General features: G+C 39.8%; 3 protein-coding genes across 5 annotated transcripts; 1 reads left to right on the top strand and 2 right to left on the bottom strand.

The window, feature by feature from the left end:
- Window positions 1–1,399: 1,399 nt before the first annotated feature.
- them4 (thioesterase superfamily member 4) lies at window positions 1,400–12,242 on the bottom strand. Of its 3 annotated transcripts, none has more exons than XM_038711461.1 (7): window positions 10,311–12,242; window positions 9,887–10,079; window positions 6,033–6,219; window positions 3,300–3,462; window positions 2,805–2,915; window positions 2,160–2,284; window positions 1,400–2,026 (listed from the first exon to the last, which is right to left on the bottom strand). In XM_038711461.1, the coding sequence occupies exons 2-7, from the start codon at window positions 10,016–10,018 to the stop codon at window positions 1,980–1,982; spliced, it is 765 nt and encodes a 254-aa protein (XP_038567389.1). In that variant the 5' UTR covers window positions 10,019–10,079; window positions 10,311–12,242; the 3' UTR covers window positions 1,400–1,979. The 3 variants fall into 3 exon arrangements, with proteins under 3 accessions (XP_038567389.1, XP_038567390.1, XP_038567391.1); XM_038711462.1 differs by lacking the exon at window positions 10,311–12,242 and adding an exon at window positions 10,281–10,298; XM_038711463.1 differs by lacking the exon at window positions 10,311–12,242 and having other exon boundaries at window positions 6,033–6,222; window positions 9,887–10,006.
- An 831-nt stretch (window positions 12,243–13,073) lies between these two features.
- On the bottom strand, window positions 13,074–14,924 carry si:dkey-87o1.2 (uncharacterized protein LOC796684 homolog). The gene is made up of 4 exons (XM_038711464.1): window positions 14,511–14,924; window positions 14,215–14,269; window positions 13,567–13,684; window positions 13,074–13,356 (listed from the first exon to the last, which is right to left on the bottom strand). Exons 1-4 carry the CDS (start codon window positions 14,805–14,807, stop codon window positions 13,323–13,325), a joined length of 504 nt encoding a protein of 167 aa, XP_038567392.1. The 5' UTR covers window positions 14,808–14,924; the 3' UTR covers window positions 13,074–13,322.
- A 1,419-nt stretch (window positions 14,925–16,343) lies between these two features.
- Window positions 16,344–21,733, top strand: zgc:174935 (uncharacterized protein LOC796019 homolog). The gene is made up of 4 exons (XM_038711465.1): window positions 16,344–16,771; window positions 19,709–19,763; window positions 19,954–20,068; window positions 20,424–21,733. The coding sequence occupies exons 1-4, from the start codon at window positions 16,478–16,480 to the stop codon at window positions 20,881–20,883; spliced, it is 924 nt and encodes a 307-aa protein (XP_038567393.1). The 5' UTR covers window positions 16,344–16,477; the 3' UTR covers window positions 20,884–21,733.
- The last annotated feature ends 241 nt before the right edge of the window (window positions 21,734–21,974 follow it).

The following is a 21,974-nucleotide window of genomic DNA, read 5'->3' on the forward strand; positions in this document are numbered from 1 at the left end:
AGAGAAAAAAACTGCCGGTGTTCATTTGTCCTGTATCCGCTACCCAACCCACACACACGAAAAAAGGTTTTAGACACTAAGGTAGCATCTGCACTTTACTGAGGTTAAATATGTGAGGGGCCCTCAGAAGCCCACCAGGCCTGAACAGTGATGAGTCCATACACTCAGAAACCACACATCAGCCAAAACTGTGTGAGAACCAAAGTTAAATGCAGTTAAACGTGTGCAGGGTTGGTACACTTGTAACCACTAATTTAATGCGAAAACAAAACCTCACTTTGCAGCACCTGCTAATAAGTAACACTGTATAATGGTGGCTGCAATAAGAATTTACTTTGTAACTGTCACATTATTTTGAGTATTTTAAGCTGTGTGTCAAATACATCAGTGGAAGGCATTTGAAATAATTCACCAATATAACAAGCAGTGATTGAAAACAGGAAATGTTAAGAAATTACATTTTAAGCTCCTTTTTACATTTTGCTTGACTCGAGCAGAATACATTGACATGTTTGCTATGTTCCGCCAGTACGTCAAGCACAAAGTAAACATTAGTGTTCAGCAAGACAAAGTGTTGGGAGGAATGTCAACATTACATTCTGAGGCAGATGTTCCACAGTCCAATGTAAATCAAAGAATGCAATGTTTTCAACCTATAGTCAGTACAGTATGTGCGTAACCCAAAATATGCCCCATTTGCTTTCAGGTGTTTGTCATAAGCGCACTCTTTAGCATCGTGGTCTGCAGTAGCTGCCAGAGCAGCACAGATCTCTGTGGTGTGGGCAGTGTTACTTATTATGGCACATTGTGGCATGCCTCAGTCATCTCTGACTGTAGAAACATGTTCAAATTGTCAAAGTGAGTGAGATGAACCAGTCTATAAACAAGTTGACTTAGTGTAATCGCTAGAATGATCATTTGGCGTTTGAACCCCTTGTGTCTCTATTGTAAGTCATGATATTCTCATATCATGCAAATTCACACATCATTCTGACATATGACCACATCCACCACATGGTGGGCTAACAGTTAACAACCCACACCTCAAAATCTTGTTGGCTGAAAGGTTACAAAAATTAGATAAACATTAAATCCGTACTTCCTCTAAGTGCATACATTACAGAAAAAAGCAGCAAATTCTGCTTTCATTTTGTCATATTTTTTTGTACAAATCCTGACTTTTGGCAAATATAGCAAGATCAGTATCTGTAAATTAAACCTTATAAAATGTACCACATATGCTGTTAGTTATATTAGTAGTTTAACTATCAAGTTTGATCAGGGGATTAATTCGTTTAGATACATACACATACTATATGTACACTATTGTTTTAAATATTGTTTTTCATCATACCAAGAGAACTTCATTTTGTCATTTAAATGTAGGTGCAATCAGACGTCTAATTCATTCTTTTTTTTTTATTCTGAAGCAAAAACCTCAATATATTAACCAAAAAAACAATGCAATTTTATTTCCTGTTGCAAACAATTTCACTTGTTGAAAATCAAACAAACACATACATACCATATACAATACCAATAGGCAAGGAATATATTGGAGAAAACTAAATAGTCATGTACATTTTGAGCAATAACTTCACTTCTAAAAAGGCCCCAGTGTTACATAAAACTATCAATATTGTAAACATTACAATAAGTACATTTAGTTCAATAAATACTGTTTAGATATGTACTGTCAGTGTGTTAGTAACACTAAGCAGAGGTAGTCATGTAAAAGTACTTCATGAAACTTAAATGTTTGTTAGTAATAGCATATTGGCCAGCAGAGATACATGAATATTAGGATATATTAAAAAAGTTTGTGTAAAACAATGTCATATTTAGACAAGTTATCTCTTAAATCACCAAGTACACACTCCCCCAAACAATTCTCCAAACTAATCACACACTCACACACACTCGTTGTGGCCTCTGCTTGCTGACAGTGCTTGGGTAAATAGTAGACTGGTGCGTTTGTATCATACTCCCAGTAGTAGGTGGCTGACATTGACTGACAGGAACAGTGCTGCACAAGAGGCATAAAAGAAAAGTGAACAGTGACAATACAGAAGGATGAAGAGCAGAGATGAGAACCAGCCACAAGCTTTCACACTGACATGTTCCATCAGATACATTGCGCGTATAAAAATGTACCTTACCTGTTGTTTCTGTGTGCACTCTGGAGCCGTCAGTGCTGGTCACTTTACACGAAATATATGTTTTTCTGCCTTCCTTCTTATCCAGACAGGATTCAAGCAACACTGTGCTTCCCAGTGGGATGGGGCTTGGGACAGGACAAGTGTTTGTTAAAGCAAGCAGACTATCAACGATAATAGTAATACAACATTAAAGACTGATTGATTTGGCATCATCATTATTATTATTTTGATATTTGGGTTAAGGAGAGCACTCATTTATCATTGAAAAATTAGAAAACCAGAGCATTTTGGGCTGACAAATCTGTGTGTGGTGTGTCGTTACAACTACTACAAAGATTGCTGAACTGACTATTTAATTTGTGCATTATACACACATGTACACACACACACACACAGACCCTGACAGCTCATCGCTCACCGTACCTGATTGAAATGGGATGATAAAATATACATCAGGGTGTAATATTAGTTATAAACACAAGAGTCTTCAAATATACTGTTGTCGATCATTATACTAACCAATTGAAAAGTTGCATTTCTGGTAAGGTATTTTACAACTTGGCGGATATTTAATATGTATAACAAAAAATATTTACACAACAAATCAACTGTTTCATGTCTATAAAAAAAATATTCTTCCTGTACCTGCGGTAGTTGATGTTGAGATTGGCAGTCATCACAGGTCCAGAGAGCAGAGTAGCGAGACTCCCTGTCACAGTATCAATCATAGTGGCTATCGCCCCCCCATGGACATATCTGGAAACATACAAAATGTTAGACATCAAATCCAAAGTTTAAAAGCGCAGTTTTGTGAGTTCAGATTAAAAAACCTATTTTATGAAAAAATTCCTGTTTCAATTAATTTATTTGGCCTTTTTCGTGCTGATTATACAGAGACAGGCACAAAATAAGGGGGGGGAGAGAGAGAGAGAGAGGTGTGATAAAGGTCCATGGCTTACATGTTGTGCGCATGCCTACTGAGGCGCCTCACACTTCGTATTTCAGACCAAGACATAACATAACGATAAAATGTGCAAATGTTTTAAAAAGTAAAATTACTTTAGTGTTTACAGTGTGAGGTACATACAAATATTTTAAGATAACAAGCACATACATTTATACACAAACTTGTTATCTTACCCTGGTGGCCCCTCCAGTAGATGTCCTGCCTGGAAAATGCACACACACTTCTGCTCCTCACTGTTAACAAACAAAACATACTCAAATGCTGCCCCGGGGTCTCTCATGTTCCGGGTAAAAAGACGAGCTTTTGACTGGATCATTTTACTAAGATGCACTCCACCTGATGGGAAAAACACACAAGTCACTTGACAGAGCATCCCAGGAGAAAAAAAAAGAAATAAAAACAGGTGCAGGTTGTAGGGTAGCAAACATTTATATTTAAAGATTTAATATTTCTAAATGTATAGTAATTCATGATACAAATCACAATCTGAGATTATCACATCCAGAAGTCAAATCAGTGTACATATATGTATATATGCATTTCTCTTTGTACCAACAAGGAATTGGACAATTAATATGAGGATATTTTAAAATAAAAAGCCAACTAGTTAATACAATATGTGTGTACTGTCTTAAGTGTCATAATAGCTACGTCTTCAGTTGCACAAACACCATCAAGCTGTTTCACTGGAACCAGCAATAACATTTGGGAGCAGTGGTTGTGAACACGGCGCAGCGCTGACTTAAAGAGGCAGTATTCTGCTCATTTAAGTTCATAATCTTATTTAGGGGTTGTACCAGAACACGTTTACGTGGTTTGATTTTCACAAAACACCATATTTTTTTGTCATACTGCACATTGCTGCAGCTCCTCTTTTCACCCTGTGTTGAACACTTTGCTTTAGCTGTGAAGTGACACATCTTGTCTCTAAATGATCTTTGTTGGGAGAGAAGGGTGGGCCAATGAGAAGCCAGTAAACACGCTTCTCAGCTGTACATGTTGCCTGGCAACATGGACTGGAGCAAGAGTTTCAGAGTGGTGAGTTACTAATCTGTAACAAAAGTATCTTTCATCCATAAAGTTTTAACTGAGCTCTGTCTCTACATCACTGTAACAACTTTATGTCCATTGACTGCCTGGAGGGTAGCTAGTGTTTAGAAGGGAGAGGAGAGGTGTGTGCTGCAGCTCAGTGTTTTTGGAAACGGCTGGACTACAAACGACCTGTTTTCAAGCAGTTCAGAGCAGTGTTTTCTGTGGGAGATGGGAACTCCCTTTGGGCTGGACTTTGGGCTTTTTCACTTTGCAAACCTATTACATGCCCAAAAAAGGTATATAACTCAATAAAGGAGAGTGGAAAATCCAAAAGGCATAATACCACCTCTTTAACGTGATGCTGGTTAGAAATTGTGTCCGACTTTCGCCGGCTCTGCAAAACGTCACCATGACACATGACATTAAAACCTCGTGGGAGCAAGGTGGCTGCAGTTGCTTTTCTCCAGCTGCACAAAGTTTGAACCACCTTTTGCTTGATCTCGCAACATTTTTCTTTGCAAACGCCGCAAGATTAGTCATTGATCTCAGCCCTCAGTAAGCTCACGCAGGTAGAATGTGTCCGACTAGACGGTGCCATTTTTATCCCCCGCCCCTGGAGTCGCCTGCAGCTCACGTTATGCAGCATTCAGACCAAACGCAAATTTAATCCACGCAACGCTCTCCTTCCAGGGGTTTTATTGCTGGACAACTGCTGAGTGTTCACACATGACGCGATAATGTGACGAAACACAACTCACCATTACTAAAGCTGTATGAACCCAAAGTAAACATTTTGCTGTGATTAAATAGCAATAAACAGATTAAATTGATGCTGAAATAACTACAATATAATGCCGATTTGTTAAACATATCAATTCATGCTTTGTCAGGTCTGTCAGCAAGACAGCAGGACAACAACTTCTAAAATGTTTGTTTTCTGAATGGAGTTCGGATCGATCGGGGCTATGCTATGCTAACTTGGTCACAGTAAAGTACAACGATAGCTGGAATAAAGTAACGGACACATCTTTTCTGAACTCAGGTAGTTCAACTTCCTCGCTTTCTTTTCTCCCAGCAATGTCCAGTTTTGTCTGTTTTTTATATAAATATGAAGTAGTAGTCTAACAGAGCTCTGGGTGCTAAACGACGCTAACAACAACACTGGAACCGGATGTGCTCAGAAGCTCACTGCTGAGAAGCTCCAGTTAAGATAAATCATCGTTGTAATCCCAAAAACTAAAGTAAAAAAGCTAATTTAATAAAAGCAGTTTACTCCGAGCTCCTCTGGCGAGTAAATGGCGTAGTTGTCAGAGCATAATCCAGACTTACTACGAGTGTTTATTTGTCCAAAAGCTGCAGCGCTGCTCCCTGCTCCTCTCCCCCATGTTTAGCAGCTCTCCATCGGCCAGCAGATTTTTAATCTTCCGCTCTGTGAGGCCCTCTGCACACATCGCTCTGAAGCCATCGGTGACATACGGAAAGTCTCACCGCTGATAGGCTATCGCGACTCAGCGTCATGTGACTTTCTCGCTTGAGTTGAAAATATTTAACTCACGCGAATTCCTTTGCGTTGCATTCGCTTTGCCTTTGCGTTGCTGGCCGGACAGCTAAATGAACTGAAACTCACTATGCAGCTCTGACCAGTTGTTCCAAGTTTACAAAAAATAGTAGTTGTCTATTCACACCCTCAAACCAGTCCTGATCAAACTGTGCCCTAGAACATAAGGCACAAAATAAAAGGATATTTTGTTAAAATACAAAAGAAATAAAATCAATGCAGATTCATCTTGTGCTTGACCGCTGCATTATGGCTAAAATCTCACAAACCAAACAAGCAGGAAGACAAACAAAAACATCACAGTCTGCACTTTTACCTGTAGCATATTTGAGGAGGCGATTGTAGCTTGGCAGTCTCCTCCATGGGCCTTCCTGTTTCTCTCCCCCCTCTGTCTCCACCTCACACAGACTGTTATAATGCTCGTACAACCGCATCATTTCTGGGCCCCATGAGGAGTTCGGCAAGCTGAAGTCCCGTGGCTTGGAGGAGAAGGCCGATGGATTCTACTTTTACAAAGATAATAATGTTCAGCTTTGATTTGGCACTGTGTGGTAGAAAATTACTGCACATGTATGTACACTGCTGAATCAGTTCAGTTCAATGTCCTTTATTGGCATAAATGTTTAATTTAAACAGTGTTGCTAAAGCAGTTTCAAAATCTAAAAGTTTACATTTGAATAAGACATAAGATTAATTCAATCAAATCCATTAAATTTAGCTGATATAAATTATAAAAACAAAATAAATACATTTACGACATAAACTACAAATAAAAGTGAACAAGATTTAACCTTCCATGCAGCAATGGTTAAGTGCAACAGTTGGCTCAGTCACTTACTGTCCCTCAGGTTGTGACACATACTTGGGGGCAAGGTTTGCATTATGTCCTTCTCCTATGATTATTCTTTATTTAGTGTTACCTTCAAGTTTAAAATCTGCCATTAATAGATGAAATTTCTCAAAATTTCTCTATTAAGCTTCTGTATTTTGTCTCCCAAAGCATTTTTTTAAGTGGTAATTTGGTTCACTCTAACTGGTGTTTGTAAAGCAGCGCTGGCTTGAGAAAGGTGTGTGTGACATGTTGCAGGATTTGTTAGTCTCAGGATTAGCTGGCATAAGGGACTATTTCTTGGGTTTTAAGAGCCTTGAATTGGAGGGAGTCTTGGGGACTCGATCTGAGGTGCATCAAAAAATTCAGTGCAATGGGCATTGCAACATTTAACGTCAGAGAAGGTTCAGACTATCCAGTTGTAAAGACTAGAAGACCTTGGGGTGTCTCAATTTTTTTGAGAAGTACTTAATAACTCCGAAGGGCCATACACAGCCCTCTTTATGTTCCTGTTTTCTTGGGTATATTTAACCTATTAAGAGTGTTTTTATCAAGCATCACACTGTCAGAGAGGTTTTAATTTCACTACAATGGGTTTCTAATATTCTTCCTCCTCATGTTTATAAATGGGTTGGTCTAAACATTTGAAAACACCTCTCAATATAATGTAGTCCAGTTCAATACCACTGCAAACTACAACCTCAATAATAAACACTTACCCAATAAAAGTAACAACTAAGACACACTATTGGTCAAATGTTTTAGAACACCTCAATTTTATAGTTTTTATTGAAATATAGTTTAAATCCAGTAAAAAAAAACTTAAATGGTACGTAAGCCGCAAATTGCCAAAGTTAAAAAATTATTTTTACATCACCAAAACAGACATTTTCAGAGATATAAAAGTTTTGTTCATTGTTTTGTTAATACATCAAAAGAAGCTTTATTTGCACAATATTACAACTAAAAAGGCAATTAATTAAGGAAGGTTGATCAGTTCCAATGTTTGTTTTTTTTTATTTAACCTTTATTTTATCAGTGGAGAAGATCCACTGAGATAAAATCTCTTTTCAAAACACAGTACATTATGATGTCTTCATGCAGGTAAAATACACTAATGGAGTGCTTGCTCATTTAAAACCTTTACATTCAAAATAAATTTAATTGGCAATTTTATTTTTGACAATGTCTCAGTTTTAAAGTTTGGCAGTTTGCTGCTTACTTGTTTATCATTTAAGATTTTTCACTGGAGTTGAACTACTTATATTTCAATAAAAACTAGAAAAAATTGGTTTATCTAAAACTTTTGACCAGTGGGCCTATAATGTCAATATTGCAACATAAAATTAAATATGCTGTGATATAGAATTCTATGTATGTTGCCCAGCCCTTATCATTCCATTCATAAAAAAATTATCAAAAGACTAAACAATATATTGATTGCAAAATAGCCCAGCTACAATTAAATTTAAAGGCTTAAAATGAACATTTTCATTTCAGGGCTGCATAATTACGCATAGACGTTTTTTGTTTGTTTGTGACCATATTGACTTGACTGTTATATTTTCAGTTCTCCTGTTTATATACAGTGGTTACGGAAAGTATTCAGACCCCTTTAAATTTTTCACTCTTTGTTTCATTGCAGCCATTTTCCAAAAATCAAAAAAGTGTATTTTATTTCTCAGTAATGTACACTCAGCACCCCATCTTGACAGAAAAAAACAGAAATGTAGAAATTTTTGCAAATTTATTAAAAAATAAATACTGAAATATCACATGGTCATAAGTATTCAGACCCTTTGCCGTGACACTCATATTTAACTCAGGTGCTGTCTATTTCTTCTGATCATCCTTGAGATGGTTCTACACCTTCATTTGAGTCCAGCTGTGTTTGATTATACTGATTGGACTTGATTAGGAAAGCCACACACCTGTCTATATAAGACCTTACAGCTCACAGTGCATGTCAGAGCAAATGAGAATCATGAGGTCAAAGGAACTGCCTGAAGAGCTCAGAGACAGAATTGTGGCAAGGCACAGATCTGGCCAAGGTTACAAAAAAATTTCTGCTGCACTTAAGGTTCCTAAGAGCACAGTGGCCTCCATAATCCTCAAATGGAAGACGTTTGGGACAACCAGAACCCTTCCTAGAGCTGGCCGTCCGGCCAAACTGAGCTATCGGGGGAGAAGAGCCTTGGTGAGAGAGGTAAAGAAGAACCCAAAGGTCACTGTGGCTGAGCTCCACAGATGCAGTCGGGAGATGGGAGAAAGTTGTAGTAAGTCAACCATCACTGCAGCAATCCACCAGTCGGGGCTTTATGGCAGAGTGGCCCGACGGAAGCCTCTCCTCAGTGCAAGACACATGAAAGCCCGCATGGAGTTTGCTAAAAAACACCTGAAGGACTCCAAGATGGTTATAAATAAGATCCTCTGGTCTGATGAGACCAAGATAGAACTTTTTGGCCTTAATTCTAAGCGGTATGTGTGGAGAAAACCAGGCACTGCTCATCACCTGTCCAATACAGTCTCAACAGTGAAGCATGGTGGTGGCAGCATCATGCTGTGGGGGTGTTTTTCAGCTGCAGGGACAGGACGACTGGTTGCAATCGAGGGAAAGATGAATGCGGCCAAGTACAGGGATATCCTGGACGAAAACCTTTTCCAGAGTGCTCTGGACCTCAGACTGGGCCGAAGGTTTACCTTCCAACAAGACAATGACCCTAAGCACACCGCTAAAATAACGAAGGAGTGGCTTCACAACAACTCCGTGGCTGTTCTTGAATGGCCCAGCCAGAGCCCTGACTTAAACCCAATTGAGCATCTCTGGAGAGACCTGAAAATGGCTGTCCACCAACGTTTACCATCCAACCTGACAGAACTGGAGAGGATCTGCAAGGAGGAATGGCAGAGGATACCCAAATCCAGATGTGAAAAACTTGTTGCATCTTTCCCAAAACGACTCATGGCTGTATTAGATCAAAAGGGTGCTTCTACTAAATAATGAGCAAAGGGTCTGAACACTCTTTTTTAAGAAATTTGCAAAAATTTCTACATTTGTTTTTTTCTGTCAAGATGGGGTGCTGAGTGTACATTACTGAGAAATAAAATGAACTTTTTTGATTTTTGGAAAATGGCTGCAATGAAACAGAGTGAAAAATTTAAAGGGGTCTGAATACTTTCCGTACCCACTATAGGAATGCGCTTAACACACCAGTGCCTGACATTGCATCACACAGGCTAACTATACCCACCACTGAACTGAGAAACATCTGGAAGGAGAACCCAGATGAAACCCCCACTCATTTCAAGCCCCTTTCTTTAAAACAGCTGATGTTACCTACCACCACCGTCCGTACAAAGCTGGTCCTGAATGAAACGCTGGCAGGCGGATGGCTGCTGAGTTGAGTCTGTATGGATGAGCGTGAGCCGAGGCGTTGAAAGCCCTTGAATATTCGACCGAGGCTCCTTGCCATCTGTACGCTGTTTCAGCTGAGGAGGATGGTGGCAAGCTGGCACAGACTCTGACAGACCTGCCTGTATTTTGATGTACCTTAATGTTAATTACATATATGTAAACGCCGGTAACTGTTGTTATGAGTCTTCTGCCAAACGCATTTCCTAGCTAACGTTAGCTAGCGCCGGAACAAAGTAGCTACTATCGTTGCTGTAAACACTGAGCTGCTTTCTAATACACCGTAAACATGTTTAGGGTTATATTTTAAGAGAGTATCACACCATATTTGTAACACACTGCGGTTGTTTTACCGTTGACTTTCATGTGTCATCCGATCAGCGCCTCATGTCAACTTCCGGCATTGTCATTTAGGTCACATGGTGTACGCATTGAACTGTGATTGGTCCATAGTCTCTTTCATGATTTTGTTTTTCAGGTTTCTAGATACTATTTTGCATGGGTACATAGTATTTTACATAAAAACTGCTAACATTCAAACCCATAACATAACACAGGATTTCTGTAAATGATACTACATCCACTAAATACAACCCTGTGAAGGAATTACTTTCTTCATCGTGGAGGAAAGTTAATGACCACAATACACATCATCAGATGCCCATCTTTAGTGGATGATGGAAGATTGTGATGGATGGATTAGATCAGGCACGCAAAAAGATTATTACCCAGGTGAGTAGGCCTAAGTTGTGATGTGGATGAATGCCAAATGCAGAAGACAGGGATGACCAGCACTGCTGAACAGAAATATCTATCCTCTACATCAGGGCTCCTCAACTACTTCTGCTCAAGGGATAGACTTTCTCTAAGCAGATGCCGCAAGCCCGGACATTATAAAAAGTTTTTTATTTAGACTTAATTAGCATACTAGTGTTTAAAATTTTCAATTTTACAAACCAAATGTTTTTTATTAGCATATATCACTGTGAACAGACTCCTAAAATATGCCAAATCCATCCAAGTCAGTCTGCTATTCAGCCTATTTGCAACATTAATAGTGCATGTGACACCTGTAGTTACGGTGGTAAAAGCAAATGCGGTTTAATAGGCCTACTATTAACCCACAGAAGTCTGGGGCAGCTAAAGAAATGATTTATATTTAGCTGCCTTCACACCGAAAGCGAATTTAATATTCGCCTCGCTTTACTCGTTTCACCGCTGGACATTTTGAGTGTTCACACACGCGCGTTGTAAGCGAAGAAACACAGCCCGCGGATACTACAGCTATATGAACACTAAATAAACACTTGGCTGCAATAGCAATAAACGAATCAAACTTATGCCGAGATAACTACAATAGGATGCCGTTTTGTTAGACATATGAATTCATACTTTGTCAGGTCTGTCAGCAGGACAACAACTTTTAAAATACGTGTTTTCTGAATGGAGTTCGGATTGATCAGGGCTATGCTAACCTGTTCGGAATAAAGTTAGACACATTTTCTAAACAAGGTAGTTCAACTTCCTCTCTTTCTTTTCTCCAAGTAATGTCCAGCTTTCTCCTCCCGCTGGTAAACGGCGTAGTTGTCAGAGCAGAATCCAGACTACTACGGGTGTTTATTTGTCCGAAAGCTGCAGCACTACTCCCCGTCCACTTCCCCGTTCTTTAGCAGCTCCCCGTCGGCCAGTGGATTGTCATTACACCGCTCGCCTGGTCCTCTCCAAGCAACGCCCCGAAGCCGCTGGTGACGTTTGGACTATCTCACCACTGATAGGCTTTCGTAACATCGCTCACGCGAATTTCTCGCCCAAGTTGAAAAATTTGAACTCGCGCGAACCAGCGAACTGCACGACAAACGCATCATTCGCGCTGCCCGGAGCAAATTCGCGTCTTTGCTTTGACTTTGTATGTAATCAAGCCGCCCAAAACGTTGGATTTGCTTTCGGTGGGAACGCAACTTACAATATTTTTTTTTTTCATGAGTAGGCTACTTCAAAATAAAAGTCAACGCCAGTTAGATGCTTTTAATGTTAAGGTGCAGCAGTAGTAAATGTTCAGTTTGCATTAGCAGTAACGTGATAGAGCATTTTACTGTGAATTTCGCCACAGATGCACAGTATCTAATACTGCAATTACATTAATAGTGCAATATTTTCATCAGTGGCCATTCTGCGGGCCGGATGTGGCCCGCGGGCCGCCAGTTGATGATCGCTGCTCAACGTGTAACCTACAGTAAATACATACATGTTTGTTTTGCTTTGCATGTCTTTAGAGGAAAATACCCACTGAAGCATATTCCAGCATTTGATTAATTTCTGTGACATACAGGCCTACTGTAAGATAGCACAATCCATGCAGTAAATAGGTGCCATTCTTTTTGTTGTAAAAGTTGACATAAACCAAAAATAGAAGTACAAAAACATTTTTTTAAAGAATAATCACTTTGAAGACAATGATGATTCATATTGTAATGTGAGTTGTTACTGGGTTTTTCTGACAGCATTTTCTTAGACATGTAGCCTATAGGTTACATCAGTGCAGTTGGGATGTCAGATTAACTGTTGTGCTGAGCTGCATGATGGTAAAGAGAACTGTTTGAAGACTTTTAAAAAGACTCAAACCAGACAGACTGGTTGCACCAAGAACCAAAGCTGAAGAGGTAGGACTGGAAATGGGAGCTTAACTATGCATAATATGTAGCTATTATTTATGATTGAAAAAAATGCACTAGGGGGAGGTAGAGGAACACACTACTTAACAGTTATCATTTGGTTTCTGATGATAGATTGAGTAACATCACCTGTGTCAAATGTCTGCAAATTACATTTGTTTTCCTCAGTTTAAAGTAGGTTATAGCCCTGCAATATAAGCAGCCCTCTAAATCAGGAGAGTACACCAGAAAAAATTAAAAATAAAAATCACCCTGGCAACAATTCATCATGTAAAAACCAGGTACCATTTTAGATTATTCTGACTTTAATAATTATGTTTATGCTCCAACAAGACCTCAAAGATTAAACAGATGCTCAGGCACCTTTGTGGATGCTGGAAGTAAAACAGGATTCCCCCGGGGGCAAAGCAACCAAAACATATAGCCTGGTCAGACAGGCTGGGGTTCAGGTACTACACAATGTATTGTCATTTATTTGTAAAAGCTGTCAACACAAGTATCAGTCAAAGTCTCCAGTACCTATGTATGTGCCATTTGTTGAATGCATGTACTGACCTTTACATAGTGTATACTTTCTCATAACAAGCAGAGATGTAACCACATTAGTAATATTATAAAAAGTATAGTGGTATGCATGGCATGCTTCTTTTTATAAAAAGCTCACAGTCAATGTTGAGTTCTTCTGAGTTGACTTTATTGTTGAGCTTCTGGGATTCCACACAGCTTCCTGCAAAATTAACAAAACACAATGTTAATTGGTGTGTCCTGTCATGATACGGTTCCCTTGTGTCTTTACTTGCCATGAGTCTGTTATGTGGTTCTGCTCTGTCAAGAGATAGGTTTATACTGTTTAAACGGCAATGCCTGGGGTGTACTGTACTGCTCTATAGCTGATCCTCTTATTCTGAGGATGCAAGTAGGAGTATCAAAATCTTACCTTGCTTCCTCCTTGGTTGTATCTGCAAAGGCACAAATAGCTTTATCTCTATCCAAAATCTGTTGTTTCAAGCTCTGAATTTCCTCCCCAGCCGTCTTTTTAGCATTTTCATGATCAGCTGAGGAAAAAAATAACAAAGAGAAACATGTTATTCCAGAGTGAGACTTTCCATTTTTAAAAACACTATAAATTAGTGATTTTAGGTGGAAAAGAAATAAAGGCTTTGTCAATTATTGAGGCGCAAATATGTTACTGACAGCTACTACCTTTGCTAAACGCAGAGTGATATCAGCTAAAATAAGCAGTGTGCAGATCAGTGACTGAAACCAATGGCAGTCTGCCTGGAGCCCTGTAGTGCTCTTCCATCTAGTTCCACTGGTTTCTAATAGTCAAAGTTTAAATTGAATAAAGAGTCAGTCATCCCATGATATCTTGGTAGCTGCATTTTTCAGGGGCCTGTATAAACAATCCAAGACTGACAAATCTCAGCAGCTCCAAACCATCCTGAAAACCTGATTAAATGGTGTGTACAGGCACATTGTCACATTCTCTTTTCTGGTTTTGGATTTGAATGAATGATATAAGTACAGAAGCATGATTCTATCTGCCCGTCACCAGAACACAGGTAAAACCAAAAAGCTGTATTACCTGTGAGCTTGGCTAAGGCCTCTGCCTTTTCTGCATTCTTCTTCTCAGCAGCCACCTAGCAAGGACACAGGTGAAAATATTTGTCAGCAGTTTGATTACTGCATTAGAAGGAAACAAAAATAGGCTCACTAGAAACATAAATTAAATATTTGGATGGAACAGATTACTGAGGTACAGGTTGATCCTGAAGAGTGATACTCTTTTGTACATAATGTTATGCTTGTAGCTTGTGCAGCAGTGTGTGCATACAGTAAAAAACACGACTTGTGAGGAAACTGCAGGTGTGTGTTGCTTGCCTTCTCTGTGTTACAGGTCTGTAGACTTGTATCAAGCTCTTGTGTTGATTTTTCGGTGGCTACTCTCGTCTTCTTCAGCTCACCGATCTTGGTGTTGACGGACGCCAGCTTTGCCTTCATCTCGTTGAGTGCGTTTTTTACTTGGACGATGGCTTCCTCTTTCCTCTTGACCTCCGCCGAGTTCTGCATCGTGCGGGTTTTCAAATTACGCAGGTTCAACTCCTGGCGTAGGGTCTGGTAAATCATTACAGCCATCACAGCCACACACAGAACGGCTAAAGCAACCGAGAGCTTCATCCTGGTTGAAACGAGGAAAGACTGGATCAACTGGCGGAGACTACTACCTGCCACCTGTTGCTCGTTTACGCGTCTTCTTCAGCTCCTACTCTCGGCACTGTACTTGAAACCTGCTCTACCTGCTCTACCTGCTCTGCTGACTGGGCGTGGCAAACCACCTTTTCCTCTTCAGACTCTCTCAGTAGGCACGTACTCATTTATATCTTGAAAGCATGCGGGTCATGTTGCTGTCCCTGAATATCCTATAATGCAGTCTTGTGGTTTTAGTAATAATGATGAAATAAGCAACGCGATATTTGTGTGATTCTGGCAAAATACCATATCCCCACACTCAAAACCTTTATTGTTGTAAAGCATTGGTAGAATTTAACAGTGCTTGCACAAGCCCCTCCTTAAATAAATAAAAGGCTGATAAAAGGAATGATATGTGCTATTATTTATTATGAAAACTTTCTGATAGGCATACTGTTTCTCTAAACAGATGTAATGGCAGAAAATAGTTTCTCCTTACATCTATTCTTTTGTGCATGAAGGCTACTTCTATTATTATGACTATTATTGTTATGTCTTATGTAGCCTATACATGGTTTCTATCCTTAATCTTTTCTTATTATTATACTCATTATATTAATTTGTCCACATATGTAGGGTTTAGGCCAGAGCTATGAGATTATTTTATTGTTTTCCTCTCTTGCCGTTCTTCTCCTCACCTTGAATGTTCATTCAAGGCCGGGAGAGGATCTATGTTCCCCAAAACATAGAAACCTGGACTGTCTAAATGATTATGCATCCCTTTATTCGGGGCCAGACGCTGCCCTAGGCGGCACGTCTCTGGACCAGCTGTTTTTCTGTAGTACTTCTCTCTTATTAAAAAAATCTTCAAAGACAACTGTTTGTTGTAACTCAATTGTTTGCTCAATCCCTCACCATCGATATACAATTTCCAGGACAATGAAAACCTGCCAAGTGCTGCCCTGAATCCATTTTTAAGATAGGCCTATTGTACTTTTCTTGAGTAAGATATCCATTACATTTCAGAGGGAAATTTTGTAGGCCTACCTTTTACTCCACTATTAATTTGTCAGCTTCAGTTAATTTACGCCGCCGTGACATTTTAACATGCTGTTTAATTTGATACACTCATTATAACATTTCTAATAATATAAAATATATAATAGCATACTATAATACTCAAAGGGGGGTCATTATGCACAAGTACTATTTTGAAAGCACGACTTTTACTTATAATTTGAGTACTTCTTTCACCACTATGTGTAAGTAAAATGTATCAGGACTTTGTTATCAGCTACCATTTTGTCTTCCGTGTCTACATAGGCCTACAGATATCAAACTCATAGGTTAGCCAGCTTATCTATAATCAGATTTTACTTGTTTATAAGGTAATGCACTCTGATCAAGGAGATCAGAAGAGGCCGACCTGCCTGTCCTCAGAAGCCATGCAGGAGGAGGGCGTGTTTTAAATGACTGACTGGGGGTTAAACAGCTCAGACCCAACATCCCAAAGCGCAGGTGAGTCAGCCTCCTTGGTGGATTGATTTGAATACGGCAAACGTAGAGAGGTTCAGCCAGGCGACTGTAGGAAGCATTATAGCGACCCATCATCAAGGACAAACACCAAACCTCACACAGAATTACGACTCCCACAAAACATGAAGGTGGCATTGTTTCTGCCAGTGACAATAGTCGTTACTGTCGCTTTGGTGGGGATCATGAAAATCCGGAAAAAGGAGCACGACAAAGAAGATAAACGGAACAAATTTCAGGATATCAAGTTGCGGGTGACTTTCGATGTACTGGGAGAGTATCGGAGCGAGCAGGAACTTCTGGAGAACTTGCTAGGCAAGACCCAAGAAGAGCAAAGTGCGCTGGAGCAAGAAGTGAACAGGCTCTGGACCAAAGTAGATGCGGCAAAGGCTCAAGTGGACATCTGCCTGGGAGGCAAGGTGGGGAGAAAATGAAAGATGCAAGAAGTGAGACTATGCATAGTGATAATTGGGAAACTTGTGTTGGATTTGATTTCCACAGAAAGAAAAGTGTGTGCTTAAAGGGAAATTAAATCATTCAGAACTGAAAGAGGAGCAGGAATTTGAGGAAGGAGGAGGAGTTAAATATAGCAGCCACATGAACGCCTTTATAAACTTTTTAAAGAAAATGCATCAACGCTTTTTATAAACTTTGTAAAGTAATCTCTTTAGGCTATGTGGGACAACATCTGATTTCAATCGTGTCAAGTGTATGCAAGAGCCAGAGAACACGCATAACAGGTTTCACCTGGTAAGGAAATACTAGCATGATCAGCACCTGCCAAAAAAATCAGTTTAGTCTAGCACTGTCAGAGCAAGGCATAGGCCTATAGGGACAGACTCAAGCAGTATGAATTGTAAACTATTTACAGTGGGTACGGAAAGTATTCAGACCCCTTTAAATTTTTCACTCTTTGTTTCATTGCAGCAATTTTCCAAAAATCAAAAAAGTTCATTTTATTTCTCAGTAATGTACACTCAGCACCCCATCTTGACAGAAAAAAAACAGAAATTTTAGCAAATTTATAAAAAAAAAAAAAAAACTGAAATATCACATGGTCATAAGTATTCAGACCCTTTGCTCAGTATTTAGTAGAAGCACCCTTTTGATCTAATACAGCCATGAGTCGTTTTGGGAAAGATGCAACAAGTTTTTCACATCTGGATTTGGGTATCCTCTGCCATTCCTCCTTGCAGATCCTCTCCAGTTCTGTCAGGTTGGATGGTAAACGTTGGTGGACAGCCATTTTCAGGTCTCTCCAGAGATGCTCAATTGGGTTTAAGTCAGGGCTCTGGCTGGGCCATTCAAGAACAGCCACGGAGTTGTTGTGAAGCCACTCCTTCGTTATTTTAGCGGTGTGCTTAGTGTCATTGTCTTGTTGGAAGGTCAACCTTCGGCCCAGTCTGAGGTCCAGAGCACTCTGGAAAAGGTTTTCGTCCAGGATATCCCTGTACTTGGCCGCATTCATCTTTCCCTCGATTGCAACTAGTCGTCCTGTCCCTGCAGCTGAAAAACACCCCCACAGCATGATGCTGCCACCACCATGCTTCACTGTTGAGACTGTATTGGAAAGGTGATGAGCAGTGCCTGGTTTTCTCCACACATACCGCTTAGAATTAAGGCCAAAAAGTTCTATCTTGGTCTCATCAGACCAGAGGATCTTATTTATCACCATCTTGGAGTCCTTCAGGTGTTTTTTAGCAAACTCCATGCAGGCTTTCATGTGTCTTGCACTGAGGAGAGGCTTCCGTCGGGCCACTCTGCCATAAAGCCCCGACTGGTGGATTGCTGCAGTGATGGTTGACTTACTACAACTTTCTCCCATCTCCCGACTGCATCTCTGGAGCTCAGCCACAGTGACCTTTGGGTTCTTCTTTACCTCTCTCACCAAGGCTCTTCTCCCCCGATAGCTCAGTTTGGCCGGACGGCCAGCTCTAGGAAGGGTTCTGGTCGTCCCAAACGTCTTCCATTTGAGGATTATGGAGGCCACTGTGCTCTTAGGAACCTTAAGTGCAGCAGAAATTTTTTTGTAACCGTGGCCAGATCTGTGCCTTGCCACAATTCTGTCTCTGAGCTCTTCAGGCAGTTCCTTTGACCTCATGATTCTCATTTGCTCTGACATGCACTGTGAGCTGTAAGGTCTTATATAGACAGGTGTGTGGCTTTCCTAATCAAGTCCAATCAGTATAATCAAACACAGCTGGACTCAAATGAAGGTGTAGAACCATCTCAAGGATGATCAGAAGAAATAGACAGCACCTGAGTTAAATATGAGTGTCACGGCAAAGGGTCTGAATACTTATGACCATGTGATATTTCAGTATTTCTTTTTTAATAAATGTGCCAAAATTTCTACATTTCTGTTTTTTTCTGTCAAGATGGGGTGCTGAGTGTACATTACTGAGAAATAAAATGAACTTTTTTGATTTTTGGAAAATGGCTGCAATGAAACAAAGAGTGAAAAATTTAAAGGGGTCTGAATACTTTCCGTACCCACTGTATTGTTAAAATAAATTAATCTGTGTGGATAGGCTACAGGAGAGGCCCTAGCCTGGGATCAAAGGCCAAAGTCCTTGTTTTCATACCCCCTCATTTCTCCCACTGCCAATAGGCTACAGACATCACAGTGGATGTTGCTTTAAGACTTTTATACATTTAATAAATATTTGTATAAAAAACAAATTTATTCTAAATGAGAAATTTGATCCACCCCCTCCTGCTGCTGTACTAAAATGTGTTGTTTTTGGTCTTACTTTTACTTCTTAAAAGAGCAATAAATGCATAAAAAAGTACACCATTAAAGCAAATGTTCCACTACTGTGTCAAGTAACTAGTGGACCAACACTCACATGATTAAGGAGAAAGAGGGGACAGTCTAAACGGTATTGCACTGTAGTTCTGTTTGGTTTGTTCATGTAGAATCAGAATTTGCATTTACATACCTATCATTGTCACCCATTTACTGCCTTCCTGTCTTTTCAAAGTTGATCTAGTGGCTTCACAGTGGATTAAGGTGATTCCTCAGTGTTGCTCAGAGCATTTAAGGAAAATAGCAACCTAAAAAGAATATGTAAGGGCACAGGAACTGGGTTAAAAATGTATCAACAAGATAAGGTAGGACAAATGGTCTTGTGCTGCCAAATAAGGGGAACATGTGTTCAAAGAGAAAGAATATGAAATAGATCCTTATTCTTGTTAACATAACACTGTGTTGTTTGCATATCAAATTATTTGTCATGACAGTGTGTTCATACTGCCTCACTGTTGAAGATGTATGCAGGGTGTTAATCTGTGTAGGGAGGATTTTTCTAACAAACTGAGGGTTGTGTTGCTGAGATTCTCTTTTTCTCTTGCAGAAATCTGCAAATGACGCACTGGCTGCAGCAGAGACCAAATTCAGTAATCTCCAAGGTAGGTCCCATTTCATGGGCATCAGTGCCAAGAGTGGTCAGATATTTAATGGAGAGAAGAAATAAAGCAACCTGTCCCTTTTTTACTGAGCATGTGCATTTTAGTTTTCTCTTCCAGTTTGGTGGTCTTTACGTTGCTTTAGATTTGCTAAACATTTAAAATTCCTCATGTTGTATGATCATACTTCCAGCTGAACATGGGAAGGAAAAGACCAACTGGGAAACAGAAGTGTCAGCACTTAAACAGCAACTAACAACCCGGAGCTCAGTGTGTAACTTTTTGAAAACAGGATCCTCATCAGCAAGGTAGGGTTTACTGGACTTGAAAAACAATTTCTCCAGAGTGCACTCAAATATCCATAATGAGATTAGTCGCCGGCCAATATGGGTCTTTCAATTGCCGATACTGATATTTAGTAAGCAGGATGGCTGATGGTCAATATATAATGCTGATGTCAAAACAAAGAAAAGTCATGTATAATTCCATTATTCCATTCAGAGTACACTTTAATAAACAATTTAACGCTAGCCAGAAAGCCTTGTGAGTGCTAGTATTGGCCGATGCAGATTATCTTATTAATAGGCCAACCAATTAATCTGTCTATCACCAAATGAGATCTGGTCATTCACTACATTTGCTATGTTGAACTTTCTCTTAAAGCAAGTTGTGTGGCGATGAATTGATCAAGGCCCAAGAGGAACCAAAGGCAGAGGCCCCCAAACAAGAGAAACCAAAGGCAGAGGCCCCCAAACAAGAGGAACCAAAGGCAGAGGCCCCCAAACAAGAGGAACCAAAGGCAGAGGCCCCCAAACAAGAGGAACCAAAGGCAGAGGCCCCTAAACAAGAGGAGCCAAAGGCAGAGGCCCCCAAACAAGAGGAACCAAAGGCAGAGGCCCCCAAACAAGAGGAACCAAAGGCAGAGGCCCCTAAACAAGAGGAGCCAAAAGCAGAGGCCCCGAAACAAGAGGAACCAAAGGCAGAGGCCCCGAAACAAGAGGAACCAAAGGCAGAGGCCCCTAAACAAGAGGAGCCAAAAGCAGAGGCCCCGAAACAAGAGGAGCCAAAGGCAGAGGCCCCGAAACAAGAGGAGCCTAAAGCAGAAGCCCCTAAGAAGAGATGAGGTATTACAACCTGTGTTATCCGCTCCACAACACTTCATCTATTTAAAGAACACAGTTTTTGATACTTTGCAACCAGGTTCCAGCTTAACTGCCTTTATGTCACATGTGGTGCAGGTAGGAACCTGAAGGAGGACTACTTAGATTTTTCCGTTGCTAAGTGGGATGTTAATGAATTTTCAATCTGTTATTTATTTGAATGCAAATACTTTGTGCTGGCAAGATTCCCTCACATTTGTTTTAACTGAGAGGTAGAGGAGTGATGTGAATGGACTTGCTGGAGGTCATGCTGTAGATTCATGTTAAATTTATAGCTTCTCTGCTTCATGTTGTATGTCGCTTGATTTCTCACTCTGCAGCAACAATGTTTGTCTGCCATTATTCCGTTTGGATTAATGGCACAAAGAAAATAAATACAATAAAAACTGTGGAAAAAATGTGGTTTCAAAATGGAAGGGTTTTATGTTTACAGTATCTTGTAAATAATGTACATCACACATCATCCTCACCCAAATGCACTCAAGGTATCAAAATTATGCAGAATGGCCCTTTCCAATGTATTGTGTTATCAAAGTACTATAACATTAATGTGCAACCAGGATTTTAATGTTGTCCTTGGAGATGTATATACTATTGTGTAGTTAAATCTATAAAAACTCTGCAAATTAACTAGTAAGTATTGCTGCCAAATACAAATAATTGAGAAAAAATTACAATATTTCCCTCTGATGTAGTGGAGTTGTATGAATTATCATGCAAATAAAGTAAAGTTCAAATAGAATTGTATTTTAGTACAGTACTTGAGTATGTATACTGACTTATGTTGAAGAAATATTAAACAAATCTTTCTGATGTTTTGACTCATATTGGAATCTCTCACTGTCCATGAGTGGTACTCTCATCTGTGGAGCCAGTAAGTTATTGTAAACATTCTTGTAAGACTCAACCTTGCAAGATTCCCAAAGAACACCAATATCTGCTAGCCTGATGCCCAAGCTACTGTCTCTACCTTATCAGTCTAACTATTGCCTTCCTAACAAGGACACTTGCATGTGAGAAAAAACTAGAGCTGAAAGGTCAGTGAACACACACT

Source organism: Micropterus salmoides, unplaced genomic scaffold, assembly GCF_014851395.1.
Source record: "Micropterus salmoides isolate LMB-PRFRI ecotype aquatic unplaced genomic scaffold, ASM1485139v1 Ms_hic_scaffold_11, whole genome shotgun sequence".
NCBI lineage: Eukaryota > Metazoa > Chordata > Actinopteri > Centrarchiformes > Centrarchidae > Micropterus > Micropterus salmoides.

Coding starts and splice junctions, on each gene's coding strand:
- them4 (XM_038711461.1), bottom strand. CDS start 10,018: ATGGCAAGGAGCCTCGGTCGAATATTCAAGGGCTTTCAACGCCTCGGC. Junction 6,220..9,886: donor GCTTTGTACGGACGGTGGTG/GTAGGTAACATC, acceptor TTGTAAAAGTAG/AATCCATCGGCCTTCTCCTC. Junction 2,285..2,804: donor CTCAACATCAACTACCGCAG/GTACAGGAAGAA, acceptor TCCTGTCCCAAG/CCCCATCCCACTGGGAAGCA.
- si:dkey-87o1.2 (XM_038711464.1), bottom strand. CDS start 14,807: ATGAAGCTCTCGGTTGCTTTAGCCGTTCTGTGTGTGGCTGTGATGGCT. Junction 13,685..14,214: donor GGCCTTAGCCAAGCTCACAG/GTAATACAGCTT, acceptor TTTTTTCCTCAG/CTGATCATGAAAATGCTAAA. Junction 13,357..13,566: donor ACAACCAAGGAGGAAGCAAG/GTAAGATTTTGA, acceptor TTAATTTTGCAG/GAAGCTGTGTGGAATCCCAG.
- zgc:174935 (XM_038711465.1), top strand. CDS start 16,478: ATGAAGGTGGCATTGTTTCTGCCAGTGACAATAGTCGTTACTGTCGCT. Junction 16,772..19,708: donor ACATCTGCCTGGGAGGCAAG/GTGGGGAGAAAA, acceptor TTTCTCTTGCAG/AAATCTGCAAATGACGCACT. Junction 19,764..19,953: donor CAAATTCAGTAATCTCCAAG/GTAGGTCCCATT, acceptor TCATACTTCCAG/CTGAACATGGGAAGGAAAAG.